Here is a 16,031-nt window from a genome sequence, read left to right as displayed (position 1 = left end):
TCTCGCCCACTGCACGTTGGGATAGGCTCCAGCACCCCCCGCGACCCTGCTCAGGATAAGCGCGTATAGATAATGGATGGATGGATGGATGGTCAGAGATCTCAGAAGCCTGCTTAAAAAAAAAAATTAAAAAAAAAACAGATCTTTACGTGACTGTACTTAAGCCTGGCTGTGTGAAACGAGCATGTTCCCAGCCCATAATAGCAGGGACGGGGCATCTGAGGACAGAGTAATTAAGGTTCATACCTCGTGGCAGGTGCAGGAAAAAGCGCACAAAAAAAAGAGGGAAAAGCGAATGGCCACTGGGCTCCCTGTAGTTCCCCACCAATGAGAACAGGTCTGAGTGAAATCCGGCTCTCGAGTATCAATTTTAAGAGCTGTATTTAAACTTTGTGTGTGTGTGTGTGAGTGTAACAGTGCCCTAAACAGCAGGCTGTGGGGACTGGAAAAATAAATCTGAAGGCCGTTTAGGCCGCCTTCTGAATTTCGGACAGGAACACTGGACATGGGTGCACAATAAGGCCATACTTTCAGTGGTGTTGTTTACGCGGGAGCATTGTTCCCAGAGCCTTGGCGTGTGAGTACTGCACAAGCCCCATCCATCCATCCATCCATCCATTATCTATACCCACTTATTCTGAGCATGGTCCATTATCTATACCCGCTTATCCTGAGCAGGGTCCATTATCTATACCCGCTTATCCTGAGCAGGGTCCATTATCTATACCCGCTTATCCTGAGCAGGGTACATTATCTATACCCGCTTATCCTCAGCAGGGTCCATTATCTATACCCGCTTATCCTGAGCAGGGTCCATTATCTATACCCGCTTATCCTCAGCAGGGTCCATTATCTATAGCCCTATCCTGAGCAGGGCCATTATCTATACCGCTTATCCTGAACATGGTCCATTATCTATACCCGCTTATCCTCAGCAGGGTCCATTTTCTATACCCGCTTATCCTGAGCATGGTCCATTATCTATACCACTAATCCTGAGCAGGGCCCATTATCTATACTCGCTTATCCTGAGCAGGTCCATTATCTATACCCGCTATCCTGAGCATGGTCCTACTAAGACTATCAGCAGGCCCATTATCTATACCCGCTTATCCTCAGCAGGGTCCATTATCTATACCCGCTTATCCTGAGCAGGGTCCATTATCTATACTCGCTTATCCTGAGCAGGGTCCATTATCTATACCCGCTTATCCTGACAGGTCATTCTAACCGCTATCCCAGCAGGGTCCATTATCTACACTCGCTCTATCCTCTCCGTAGAGCAGGTCCATTATCTATACCCACTTATCCTGAGCATGGTCCATTATCTATAGCCACTAATCCTAAGCAGGGCCCATTATCTATACCCACTTATCCTGAGCAGGGTTGTGGGGGGGTGCTGGAGCCTATCCCAGCGTGCATTGGGCGAGAGGCAGGAATACACCCTGGACAGACCGCCAATCTATTGCATGAGCGCTCACTCTGCAAATAAATATTGAATGAAGCTTTGCAGGTATCTGATTTAAGAACTGAGTTCACTTCCATTATAGCACAATATCTCTCATTAATGCGATTAATTTTATTAGTAATAGTATTAATAATAATAATTACCATTATCATCAAAAGAACAAAAAGGGGAACAAACAGACAAAGTGTTTTTCATATCTTATGTTTAAATTATTTCAAATAAAAGAACAATGCACCTGAAATGCACGAAATGCATGTAAAATATGATGAACAGCTACTGGAAAACTCTCTAAGACATTAACCTGAATTCAATAAGCATTCAACCTGAACTCTGATTTACAAGTAAATGAAAGCGTCACACTTTTTCTTCAAAGTCTAATTTTGCTGAGTCAGTGCAAGTGATGGCTAAATTTACCAAAACTGTGTTACTATTGCTTTTATTTGTTGGTCAAAGTTAAGGACAAATGTTGATTGAATGCCAGCCAGTGACACAGTGTTTAGAATGAATGCCTTCTTAGCTTCTTTCCGTCATATACTGTGTCATTACCCTCCTTATAAGTGGAGCTGCAGGCTCATTCCCTGCGTCCGACCACATTGCCCTGCAACGTTGATTTGTTTATGCAAAACGGCAAATTTGTTTATAAACCAACCGCCACGAAAGAGAACACTTTGCTCTCTCTTGCGCTATCTATGAAGACAAAGCACGATGTGACCTATTGATTAAACACACGACAGCAGGAAAGCGCACACTGTAAATACGTCAGGGCCAGGCCCCTTATGGGACTAATAAAATTCCAGAAATATAACATTTTGAAAACGAAATGCATTTATTACCATTTGAGCTTCACCATGCAAATAACCTTTGACCCCATTCCATAGGGAAATTTGAGCAAACTATGACTCATGAATTTCGTCTCGAATCGGCATTCATTGATAAATAATACAACTTGTAAATAGAAATAGGGGGTTTTGAAGTGACATCCTACCAACTCTACCGTGCTCAGTTTTGTGTCCTTTCGAGGGTGAGCACGTGAGTGAAGGAGGCGGCTCCGGCGTCGCGCAGATCAAGAGTGCTGGGACAGAGCGAGCGGGGTAGGCGAACGGCAGATAGGAGCGCGAGAGAGATTTTTTTTTATTTAGAAAAGAGGAAGAATCCTGGAAGCGCGCCCACAATTTAAAAGGAAACATAAGAAAGGGCGCGTGCCCACGGAAACACGCGACCTGATCCGAACGGTTCGATCCATCAAAGGCGAGATTAAGTTATTTCCTGGCTTAAACGCGGAGCATCCCTTGAAGCAGTAGCCTAACACGAAGATTTTCGGGAGCGCCTAGCGTTGAAGCGTGGACCAGCACCTAGCTTCGCACGCCTGGCGCTCACGGGCGGTCTCCCTCAGTGAAAACGCCGCCTATAAAACGCGGCGGAGAACTCTTGCATTCAGCACTTGACGCAAGAACAGCTCCCTATCGCAGAACGTATACCGGCTAATTTCTTCACCTATTCTCATCGCCCAGTGAATTCTTACACAACTAGCAGCATCGTTTCACTTAGAATTCAGAAACAGCACTTGGCACATATGAACACCTACAGGGTCCGTGTACTGCAAGTGCTCAACTAACTGACATCAGCCGTTGGGGAAGCAGCGATCTGACTTTATGCTCAATATGTACCAGGGCCATTTGCAGGTAAGATTTTTTTCCGGTGTTCTTTGCACTTCCTGTATTTGTGCTAGATGTGTTTACGGGGGAGTTTTACTAAGACTATCGTGGACATGTTAAAATAAATTATAATGCTGTGATTTAAGGCAGTGTATACATTTCAAATCAAGGACATTTTCAAACGAACGGCGTCAAGGTAATTGCATTTTGAGGTAAAACTATTCTTGTCTATTGTTTCAGCCGGTAACTGTGAACTGAAGTCACACCTTCAGCGTTGTTACGTTTTAGTTCCGTTTTAATGCGCATCTTCTGTACAGCGTTATCCTTATAGTGTTGCTATCCCAGTCTGACGGGATGGGATGGTGTGTGATGCAAACTGCTAAATCAATTTGTTAACGATCGTTTCGTCAGAGATCACAACATGGGAGGCTATTGGCGGTGGGAAAAATGTTTTACTTCCTACTTGTGGTTCCAAACGAATTCAAATGTTTTCGTGACCACGTTGTGCATGTCGAAATTATCACACGAGTCGGGCGGAAATTGACTTCAAGAGTGGTTAATTCTAGGAGTCGGTCAGAAAACAGTTTGTTTATTAACTGTGTCTAAATCGCGGAACTGTTGGCAATTCAGCGTCTGAGCGATTCATAACCAACTAGAAGGTTTGGTCTGTGGTGCCGCTACGACGTCAGACTATCGCCACATGTAAACACTGGCGCGTGCAGTTTAACCTTGACCACCTCCTTTTCCGCCTGGAAAACGCCGCGCGCTGTCATTTGGAACACATTGGATTTTGATTCATAGTTATGTTCAGACAAAATGATGAATATTCGCGCCTGCAACGGCTCACAGCTCCGTTCATATTAACAGATTAAAACAAGACATACTACCGGCCAGTAGAGTCAATGGGGAAATTATTTTTTTCCTTCTCTGCTTAAAAGTGAATGCTAAATGGTGTGGTTCAGGTATAGAGGAGGAGCAGTCATGCGGACAGGCAACAGGCGGGTAAAAGATGATTGATGCATTTCCCTTGTAGCCTATTGCACGTTCATTTTAAAGCATTACCTGAAATACAGTTAGGTCCCTACCAACACATTTTTCAAATATGGCTTGAGCAGATAAATATAATAGAGCTATAATTTACTCAAGTGTATGACAAGATGTGGTGTAGCTAATCGTAACAGCGAAACATCGAGGTCGAACTTGTAGTTCTTCCCATTTCGGATTATTTATTTTTTTCCCCCAAGGTTTATTTCAAACAATGAGTGAAAAAAGTATATAGCTGGAACAATTTGGGCCTATTGTGTCCGGAAAATACAATCAGAACTGAGGAAATTATAGCATTTCACTATCACAAATTATGTATCATAAACTCATCGTGCAGAGTTAGAAAGTAACAGTAATTGCATAGACCACAGAAGGTACTAGGCTAAAATCAGTTCGTCAGATACCGTATACAATGAGGGTGGCGCTCTAGCCAAACTGAGGGAATTGGGCTTGGAACTCCACGCTTGTATGTTAGATTCCTAGTTGCGGCACTGCCGTTGTACCGCTGAGCCAAGGTAGGCCACTTAAACTGGAAGAGCTCAGGAAGTACCCAGTTGTTTAAATGGATTGCAGGTAAAAGAACGCAAGCTGTGGATGAGAGCGTCTGCTAAATACCTCAAATGTAATGTGGCGCCACGTAAATTTGTTTTATCTATCCAACGCCAATAATCCCAACAATACATTTCGTAAGGCGTTGACATTTTGTTGTTTGAAGCAACTTTATTGTGGTCAAAATGAAGTAGGTTTTGGGTATCGCTCTACTTGGGACTGTCACTCCACAACGAGTTAACGGTGGCGTTTTTATTTTCTACTGGCTGTATCTTCACGGCAAACTTTTGAAATGGCTGTAAGGCTACTCTGAAACTTGGCCATGTTCAACGGCTGATCCGCTGCAGCAACCAGCGTTACGAAAAAATGTCAATAATTTATGACATCACCGCAGACGACAGTATTGAGAATTCTTCAGAAGTTGGTGGCTGACGTTGTCTGGGTTACGCAAACGTTACGACCAGCTGGGCAACACAATAGCAGTCATACTGTATGAATCACGCGTAGCTCTCTCTCTCTCCCTTTTGTAAAACCCCTGTACATATTCTGGTAGGCTAAACGGCACTCGAAGTGGTTAGACTATGCTAATATATTACATATATTACACCCTTCATCGTGCATCGTTTGGGAATCTGAACATTAATTAAGACTTGAGCGCTTACTGAAACGGGGAGTAATAAGGTTAATTTCACATCCATATTTAATTGATATCAAGTTATCGATATAGACTAGATATTATTATTATCGATATCAAAAACACTTTAACACCAGTTACCAGAGCACCCATTAGGCCCCTATTATTTTTTGTATTTTATTTATTATTTTTACTTCAGTAACCAAGTTATTTTTTTTAATTACAAGTACATTTCCAGATACTTTAAATTTATGTGGCAATTAAGCAGCCTTGTATTTAATATCCATCATAAGTTAAAGGGGGAATTCTAAAACTACATGTCAGTAATGACCTTCCGTTACCGTGTCCTCAGTGATTTTGGCAAATCCGTGCTTGTCTTCTGTTTACCTCTGAGATGTTGATAATGTTCACCTTCACAGAAAAGAAACGAACTCCTCTGTGCATGTCACTAATGTGTGTGTGCGTGTGTGTGTATATGTGCTTGCGCGCGTGCAATTTTCTGGGTATAGCATTTCCTGTTAAGTAACGGCATTTCTGCTAACAGCCAAAAGTTTTTTTAATGAACTGGGCGCAGCGTTCTATTCAGCTGACTATCTGAAAAAGCTTCTGTGAGTCTTGTTAAGGGCTCCGGTGGGGAATGTGATACAGGCTGCTGCGGTTGTTATTAAAATAAGGGTTCGTCTGCCTTTTTTCCCCCAAGTCTTTCCTCTGGACCCTGTTCATAACGGGAAATTTTTTGCCCCGTGCTTCCTGTTAAGACATGACGGCCGCGCCTCTCTTCCCGCTCTCTGTCAGTTCGGCAGCTCGTGCTTGTTGGAAAAAGCCAGTCATTGTCGGGGATGCTGTATCTTGCCTTTCATTGTTTTTTTCCCCCTCTCCACTATTGCAGTCTACTGTAGCAGAACACATAACAGACGCCCTTATCTGGACAGTGCTGCTACATCCTCCTCTTTGAAAGCCTGTACTGATTAGTTCGTTTTTTTTTTTTAACCATAAAAAAGCCGCCTGAGTGTTGTTAGTCCCCATTCCCCTTGTTAGCGCTGGACCTTTTATGTATTTTGGAGTCGAACATCACGTGACCAACCCAAATCCCTGGCTGCCCTCCCCCTCCCCCTTTCACAAATATCAAGAAAAAAGGATTCTGCATTTAATACATGCAAGGCAATACATAAATAGATCTTAATATGCTGTTAAAAAATTCAATTTGGAATGTGAAGAAGCTGGAGACTGTTAAATGTGCATGTGTTCTACCCATATTTGCAAAGAAAAAAGCATGTGCTAAAAATGCAAGGTTTGTTTTGTGGAGGTAAGTTGCTATCGGTTGCTCTGGAAGAGATCATTGCTCTAGACGACAGTGTAGTTATATAAGAGACGCTAGCTCTGGAAAAGAGGGTCGCTCTGGAAGAGAATGTAGTTTCTGGAAGAGAATGTAGCTCTGGGAGAGAATGTAGCTCTGGGAGAGAATGTAGTTCTGGAAGAGAATGTAGATCTGGGAGAGAATGTAGCTCTGGGAGAGAATCTAGCTCTGGAAGAGAATGTAGCTCTGGGAGAGAATGTAACTCTGGAAGAGAGCTTCTGCCGAATGATGAGACGCAAATGCAAGGTAATGCAAATTTCCATTTCCAGTGTTGGTCATTACTGTTCAAAGGGATATACGTGTGAGGGAAAGCAGATCCTCATCTGGTGGCGATTAAACAATCGTTTGCTTAGGCCTGGACTGTGAAAATAAATGCATTTTTTTTGTACTTCAATGCTTTGAAACACATCCTATCCATGCTGTTTATATTTCTAAAAGAAATGGCCGAAACCGTGCCTTGGTCTGTTTCAGTTTGACCGTGACCCCAGCTATTGGTAATTGCACCATGTCTTCTGAGCCTGCAGGTGAATTAGCACCATGTCTGTGTGTAACGTGACAAGATGAGAGGCTTTGATTTCCTCTCCCCCCTCCCCCCTCCATTTTATTTCCGCTCCCTACCCACAGCAATTACGAGCAAAACATAAAAACATCCTTCAGAGAGCTAAAACAAATGACACGCGGGACCCGTTCCATAAATAACCCCCATTTTCAGCGCCTGGCGAAAGCGGGCCGGGAGGTTCCTCTCAACCCAACCGGGACCCGCTTTAGAGGATGTTGTTGTTTTTGTTTTTTTCGTCCGCGTGTCGTCAGTCGTCAGTCGTCAGCGAGGGGTGGGGTCAGATCGGACGCGGCGCTCCAGAAAGTTCCGCTGGAAAACACCGGGCCCCTGTGATCCTGCGCGTTCCTGCTAATTACGCAGGGCGAGAGGGAGGGAGCATCCCTGCCCCCTCTGCTCGCTTTCTTTTTACACGCCCGTAAAAAAATACTCCCGCCGCTGTGGAGCAACCACTCGTCTCTCACTTCGGAGGTGGCGGCCATTACGTGCCTCACATTTCACAACGAAAGGCTGTGGGAGAGGTGGGCTTTCCCTTTCAATGAAAGCCCTGTCCAATTAATCCTGCGAAGGCTCCAAGTCAGTGTTCTAGAACTCCCCTGGTTTCAGTTGCCAGGAGTGATTGTTACATCAGCGCGTTAGAATGTTCAGTCAAGAACCAATCGGATCACGCGTTTGTGATCTTAAACCCCCATTAAAGGGTCGAGCACGCTTTTTTTTCTCTTTGTCTTCGAAAAGCCAAAAGATGGCGAAGACCGACGTCATGCATGGGAAGTGATAATATTTCAGCCGCAAGACTGAGTTCATCAGCGTTTCCCGTCAAGTTTTTATTGAGTAATCATTTCATCTCCCGTAATGTTTCAACACATTTCCTATTCACAGTCATGTTTTTCCACTTTATATTTTATATTTTATTGCTCTGACTCCATAAAAGCCTATCCGGGGATGGATTTAGTTAAAGTTATTGGCACTGAGGTGCAGTGCATCGAATGATTGTTTATTCAGTGTGTCTGCGTGTCTGTTTCCATTCAGCTAAAACATAAGTGATTAAAAACTGTCATCCCCCCCCCCCCCCCCCCCCGCCCCTCCGCCGCCTCTTTGAAGGGATCTGGCAAATCAGCCTGTCAAAGAGCAACCGGCAAATATAACAGGAGGGTGCCTTCAAAACCGAGCGCGCTCAGTGCGCTCGCGGTTGTAGCTTTGGAGCCCTTGTTTTTTTGTTGACCGTTATCGTAGGCCGAGCCGCGGCGCGCTCGCGCGTTTCGTACGCGAACGCAGCTGTTAGCGGGTGTCCCGTTCCGCCATTGCACAGATGCTCTCCGGGTCCGCGCTGACCTCTGTAGAAAGATTACCCGCAGAGGTCGCGACTGAACCACGACAGACGGTGGTCAGCGTTCAAAACGTGGCGCTCGATGGTCTGATGGCGTGTGAATGCCTTGCGAATAGCCAAGTATAGCATGGTGACGCATTATGAGGGATATGAACATGTGCGAGGTTGGTACCATATTGTCTAATTCAATATTGTTGGTTGTATTACTACCCAACACCAATGATGATAGGAGAATGTTTCATGGACCAAAAAATTTACATATACCATATCAGCGACTCAATCATTTTTAACCCTACATTGTAGCTTTGCTGTGGACTGCAAAAACATTTTGATTGGTTCAAATCAGTGATGGACAGTGTTGCTCCACCCATTCTTCAATATTGTGCTGCTAACTCGAATTAAATTTCAGCCCCAGTGAATTTGCTTTTTGACACGCGGGTACACAATCAGTTGGCGAGTCATACAGTAGTCCTCACTAGCACCTTACTCGTCAAGTGCTATAAATTGCACCAGAAATAAACCCTGTAGCCAACCTACTCCCCAGAGAGATCAGTTCCGCCCCCAGATACGCGAACCGCCGCCTCCATTCCTCGGGAAAGGGACGTTAAAACGTGACGGCGTCTCGAGGGGGGCGTCGGCCGCTCTCTCGTTCCCATGGCGACCGCGGGGGGAGGTCCCGCTCCCGACACCGAAACGATCCCCGGTCGCGTTCACTGCGATGGGGGGCGCTGGCCTTGTGGCGCCCCCCATTGTGGCGCCTTGTGGCACTGCCCATCTCCTACGGTTCAACTGGAACTTGCACGGAGAATGCTCGAGACACGGTCTTCAGCTACTGGGGCTAGTCCTATACTGAGGACAGTGGCTGCGGTGTAGTGTACTACATGAACTCCCTTTCTTTCTTCTTTTTGCTGTTCCTAAAAATTACATTTTGTTGGAGACACAAGGTTTGCTGTATGACCACAATGATGAAACAAATTTACAACGTAACAAACAAAGTTTGGAGATTGTAATTATTTTTGCGTACAAGATAAACGTGAGGTTTGACGACAACGACTGCACTGAAGATCCAGAAGAAAGATGGCGTACAAAACTCAGAATGGGAATCTGACCGCGAGCTACATTATTTAGGGGAGACATACTCAGTAGGGGTGGCACGGGGGTCACTTCACAGAAGGTCCTGGGTTCAAATCCTGGCCTGGGCCTTTCTGTGTGGAGTTTGCATGTTCTCCCCGTGTCCGTGTGGGTTTCCTCCGGGTACTCTGGTTTCCTCCCACAGTCCAAAGACATGCAGGTTAGGCTAATTGGAGACTCTAATTTGCCCATAGATATGAGAGTGTGAGTAAATGGTGAGTGAATGGTGTGTGCGCCTTGCAATAGATTGGCGGCCAGTCCAGAGTGTATGCCTGCCTCTTGTCCCATGCACGCTGGGATAGGCTCCAGCACCCACCGCGACCCTTCCCAGGAAAGCGGGTATAGATAATGGATGGACCATGCCCAGGATAAGCGGCTATAGATAATGGATGGACCCTGCCGAGGATAAGCGGGTATAGATAACGGATGGACCCAACCCAGGATACGCGGGTATAGATAACAGATGGACCCTGCCCAGGATGAACGTGTATAGATAATGGATGGACCCTGCCCAGGATACGCGGGTACAGATAATGGATGGACCCTGCCCAGGATAAGCAGGTATGGATGGACCCAGCCCAGGATAAGCAGCTATAGATAATGGATGGACCCAGCCCAGGATAAGCAGCTATAGATAATGGATGGACCCAGCCCAGGATAAGCAGCTATAGATAATGAATGGATGGATAATCGGTAGGGACTTTGCTAACGTGTCATGGTTGTATCACGCGGTACCTCTCTGACCTTGCTGTAGGTTTCAGTTGACTAACGGGCTCGAGAGATCTGGTCTCCCGATTGACTCCCGTCATTTTTTGGAATGGCTCCCGTGTGAAATGTGCAAGTCTTAGGCGATACCTAATAGCGTTCCTGTCACCGGAGGCAACTGTAGTATTGATTTGTACCGCGTTCCACTGTGTGGTATCATTTTTCAATAGACTGCTGAGGTGGAGAAACCCCTTGTATTTTGCATATTTGTTTTCATAACACGCTGGCTTCCTGGCAATGCGTTCTCTATAAGTCTTGTTCCGTTTCTATCTATTCCGTTTTTATCCATTCAATATACGTAGAGAAATGTTAAATATACGTAGTTCACATGTTAAAAGTGTCCGTGGTATATATACAGTTAGCAACATGATGGTTCCTGGGATAGGTACATCGTCCGTGGAAGACTGACCATGACACTTGTATGAAGTCACCTAGTTTGATAAGCAGATTGAACCAAACGTATTTTCTGCCTGAATTACATTTGAATCCTGTCCTGTAAATTTAGCAAGCAACCTCTGTTACAGTTGGATACAGGGTATTTATCACAAGAAAGGGCTTTATGTGTATTTTGCTGTGATTTATTTTGCTGATTTTTTTTTTAAAAAACAAGCAAACTGTAGAGTAAGTTGGGAAAGTTAAGGAACATTTTTGTAATGTTCTTTTTAAATCAAAAAGCGCAAATTTTCCCAGCAAAAAAAAAAAAAAAGAAAAGAAAAGAAAAAAGAAGATACGGTCCAATGTCATTTACGGTAAGTGAATTGTGATTTACTGACCCGGAAAAGTAATTTAGCCCGAAGAGAGGCAACCCGGGGAGAAAGAAAGAAAGAAAGGGCTCTGCGATTGTACAAAGCACCTTGCCCATTCAAGCTAGCCGACCCTTTTCAGAGGGACGCGGTCGGTTGATGGAATTCCTGCGCTGGGTCCACGTTGCAACTCTCTTATTTGCTGCCGGTCGACAGCCGAGGCGTGTCGCCGGCCTAAACGAGATTCGTCTCGCGGCAGAAACCGGCGCTGTTCCAGTCTTCACGGCGGTTTTGGATCTAACCCGGGGGTGGCTAAACGCGCTACCCGGCTCTAACCCGAGTTAGAGTAGAGTTAGCGGGGGTTGGGGTGATTTAGAGAGTATTTTCCAAGGCATTGTGGGTAAACCGCGTAGGCCGAAGACCCTCCAGGCTGCGCGTTCCGCTAATTTCAGACGACGTGATCGCCTTGCGGGGACGTGTCCCTGGGGATCCTCCCTCCTCACGCCCTGGATCTTTTAAAACATGCCCTCGGGTGTGCTGCTGGGAGCCTTCTTACTTTCAGGTGTACTTTCAAGGTATCAGCATGTGTGTAAATATACACCCTACAATCGCCATGTGAATATCGCTATGTGTGTAAATATACACCCTACCATTGCCATGTGAATATCGCTATGTGTGTAAATATACACCCTACCATTGCCATGTGAATATCGCTATGTGTGTAAATATACACCCTACCATTGCCATGTGAATATCGCTATGTGTGTAAATATACACCCTACAATCGCCATGTGAATATCGCCGTGTGTAAATATACACCCTACCATTGCCATGCATGTAAAGACACACCCTACAATCGCCATGTGTATACCACCACGTGCATAAATACGCACCCTACCATCGCTGTGTGTGTAAATACCCTATTTAGGCCAACAGTTTACTAGCATCATTTGTCAGGCTCATGACACTACGGCACTATGAGCCCGACCAGGCTGAGGCCCCTGGTGCACAATTTATTTATCCAATCAGCACAATCAGATTATGACATAAGGCCGCCCGACTTCTGAAAGTGTGCTTTTCCAATAAACCAAGTCAGTTACGGCTTCGGACGACCTGAGTCATAGTCGTGTACTGTAGGTGGGGCTCCAATTGGAGCTGGCGAATCAAGCAGACCCAATCTATCACCTCTGACATAACAATGGCTAAAGCTTGTGAGAACCAATCAGATTGCAGCCTTTTGGGAGGCAGGGAATCTGGGGTTGATGTTAATGATTCTCATATGCTTTAAAAAAAAAAAACATTTTTTTAAAAAGAACAAAAAAAAAAATCATTGTTTTGCCTGAAAACCTCAGGCTGAGAAAGTGAGTTGTCGAAGAGGTGAACAGGAGTTCATCCCCAGCCCCGCATTAACTGTCAGACAGGGGCCCTGTGATGTCACAGAACAAAAGGGCCCATAATGCCTTTCACCCCCTCAGACATGCTAGCAACTCGCTGACAGCTTCACAGCAGGCAGGGAGTGCCCGGGTTTCAGGGGAATGGGCGTTTCTGACAAAAATGGAGACCGCGATAAGATTTTTATGGAAGCGATCATTCCTTTGCGAAATGACCCTTCATTCACTACCATTCACAACGTGAAGCCATCCATCACGCTTCACATTGCCATGATTTTTTGATTTTTTTATTTTTTTTCCCCCCGGATCTGGGCTGATAGATTTGTTCCCATTTCCACCCACCATATGTTTCTGTGATTAGCAGCTAAATGGAAGGGTTTGACCAACAAGTCTGATAAGCTTCACTGAATGGGCGTAGTGCCGTGCTAATTAATGTGCTCATGTACATTAAATATCGTGACAGCATATCATCAATACTGTACTGTTTATGATCTCTACTGAAAATGCAAGATAATACATTTTATGAGTCTTCAAAAATACAGTTATCCCCTGAGTTATTGTGCTGCGTAACTACTGCGTAACACACACACACAGACACACACAGGCACGCACACACACACAGGCACACACACAAGCACACACAGGCACACGCACACACACACAAGCACACACACAGGCAGCACACACACGCACACACACACGCACACACACACACAGGCACACACTCACAAACACACACACACACAAGCACACACAGACTCAGGGTCTCAATTTAGCTGGGCAGGTGAATTGTATAACTGGAGTTTATTTTCCAAATGACTGCAGCTGCCAAACACTTTAGTTGGCTCCCATTTCCTGCTCATCCAGAGTGACTTACAGCTCAGACACAAGGGCAAAGAGCAGGGGATGAAAGTGCAGTAACTCCCTGGAGGAGGAAAGAACAGTCCTAAGACAGGAAGTGCAGGAAGTACAGACTCATCTGACAATTCGTCAACTACCCTATTGAACTACCCTGAGTTATACATCCAACCATCCATCCATCCATCCATTATCTTTACCCACTTATCCTGGACAGGGTCCATCCATTATCCATACCTGCTTATCCTGGGCAGGGTCCATCCATTATCTATACCTGTTTATCCTGGACAGGGTCCATCCATTATCTATACCCGCTTATCCTGTGCAGGGTCATGGGGGGTGCTGGAGCCTATCCCAGCATGCATTGGGCAGGAGTTAGGAATACACCCTGGACAGGCCACCTACCTATCGCAGTGAAGTTACACAGAACAGTCCTAATGAACCACAGCGAAGAACCACTGGCGTGGAATAAAATATGGCTACAAAAAGAAAGTGGATAAAGCTAAACTTTACAAATTAAGGCCAGTGAAGAAGTTTGTACAGTAACCCAAAGATCCCGATGTGCTTTTTGGGAAAGGCCCCAAAGTAATGAAGAGGTTTTAACTGTCCTCCTCAGCAAGTGTATGGTGCTGGCCCGTAATGCACCCGATCTCGGCTTGAAACGGTACATCAATTTACAAGACACCTAACCCCTAACTGCTCTGGCGAATGAGAGGCATCAATTGTAAAGCGCTTTGGATAAAAGCGCTATATAAATGCAGTCCGTTTACAAGTCACCTGACGGGGCGGTCAGTTCGGCCACGTTTTGAGAGGCGCGGCCAATCAATGGCTGCCACCTCTGGGTCCCGCCAAAGGGGGTTAGGGGTTCATTGTTTCGATATAAATTGTAACCCGACTAATGATTTAATTGCTTCCTTCATCCACTGGTCTCAATTTGCCATGACACGACTCTATCAGTGTCTGTTGTGACAATAGGAACGCACCTCATTGAGCATAAATGGCTTGAGTTCTTTGGGTTTTTTTTTTTAAAAAGGAAACGAATTGGATAACCCGAAGGCCAATGGAATCATCCCGAGGATCGGATGGCCGTGTTTTCTCAGATCCCCTTTATGAAAACTTACAGCTGTGACGACCGGTGACGCGAGTTTATAAATTATTCGGAAGGGTATCATGCATAAATGAACAGCTGGCGTCGCGAGCGGGAGACTTTTTTTTGCTTTTTGTATGGACCTGTCGTGGCGTGTCACCGTATGGCTTAATCCGAGAAAACAACGGAACGCAAGGCCGGCTTAACAACCACGAACGCGATGCTTCCACCCTGTGTACGCAAAACGGCCGATAGCACGGGAATGAAATATTACCACAACCATTTTCCTTTCGTGTGGGCGGGGGGGAACTAAAACTATCCTCGATGATACACTCAATTTTAGCCAGGATAACATTCAGAAGTGAATGGGGTCATTATATATGTGTATTTGTATGTATTTATTTATATATGTACATATATAAATAAATACATACATGTATTCGGCTTGTAACATGGGCTTGTAACCGAAAGGTTGCAGGTTCGATTCCCGGGTAAGGACACTGCCGTTGTACCCTTGAGCAAGGTATTTCACCAAAATTGCTTCAGTATATATATCCAGCTGTATAAATGGATACAATGTAAAAATGCTATGTAAAAGTTGTGTAAGTCGCTCTGGATAAGAGCGTCTGCTAAATGCCTGTAATGTAATGTAATATATATATATATATAGCCTCGTTGCCGTACAGGACTACAGGGGGAGCTCAGACCTTTTGCGGAAAGCCAGTTGTCTACAGTGAGGAGATGCAGGAGGACCTTGAAGGCAGTCCAGCTTACAGGAAAGTGATTCGCAGCACAAACACCGGTGGGTGTGCAGTGGCCCTGCTTACATAAGGACTGAATTCCATTTCTGCGCCGGACAGAATCCAAAACATGGGAGCGGAACGCACTCGCAGCACAGAATTTGCGTTTGCGCACTACATCACATTACATTACAGGCATTTAGCAGACGCTCTTATCCAGAGCGACTTACACAACTTTTTACATAGCATTTTACATTGTATCCATTTATACAGCTGGATACATACTGAAGCAATTTCGGTTAAGTACCTTGCTCAAGGGTACAACGGCAGTGCCCTACCCGGGAGTCGAACCTGCGACCTTTCGGTTACAAGCCCAGGTCCTTACCCACTGTGCTACACTCCGTCCTTAATCGCACTAATCGTACGTCACTTCGGATGAAAGCGTCCGCCAAATAAATTCAATGTAGCGTAACGTAACGTGATGCACAACTGTGGTGCAGTGAACTAGACGTGCCCCTTGTCTTAGAAAACAGGGTCTGCAACGAACGACATACGCTCACGTGTTTCATCTTTCATCTCCGTCTCTATGTGTTATCCTGCCTCAATCTGCAGTGGACTATAAGTGGAGAAACTCCTGTCTCAGGCACTTTGCCTTGCCACGGTTGCCTGGATCGGTGCCCTTGGTGTGCATTTTAAAGGAGTTCTCCGGTCATTGTTGGTGTAATA

The 16,031-nt window shown here is 45.3% G+C and overlaps 1 protein-coding gene across 3 annotated transcripts in view; it reads left to right on the top strand.

Moving 5' to 3' along the window:
* The first annotated feature begins 2,549 nt into the window (after positions 1–2,549).
* The window catches only part of pex5la (peroxisomal biogenesis factor 5-like a), a 99,774-nt gene continuing 86,292 nt past the window's right edge, over positions 2,550–16,031 (top strand). For all 3 annotated transcript variants that reach the window (XM_064330141.1, XM_064330140.1, XM_064330139.1), the window contains exon 1: positions 2,550–3,150. In XM_064330141.1, the coding sequence (XP_064186211.1) occupies positions 3,121–3,150 (30 nt within the window). In that variant the 5' untranslated portion in view covers positions 2,550–3,120. The remainder of the gene's footprint in view (positions 3,151–16,031) is intronic.

Source organism: Anguilla rostrata, chromosome 4 (assembly GCF_018555375.3).
Source record: "Anguilla rostrata isolate EN2019 chromosome 4, ASM1855537v3, whole genome shotgun sequence".
Lineage (NCBI taxonomy): Eukaryota > Metazoa > Chordata > Actinopteri > Anguilliformes > Anguillidae > Anguilla > Anguilla rostrata.
The sequence above is the reverse complement of the archived record's forward strand: the minus strand, read 5'-3'. Positions and strand labels throughout refer to the sequence as shown.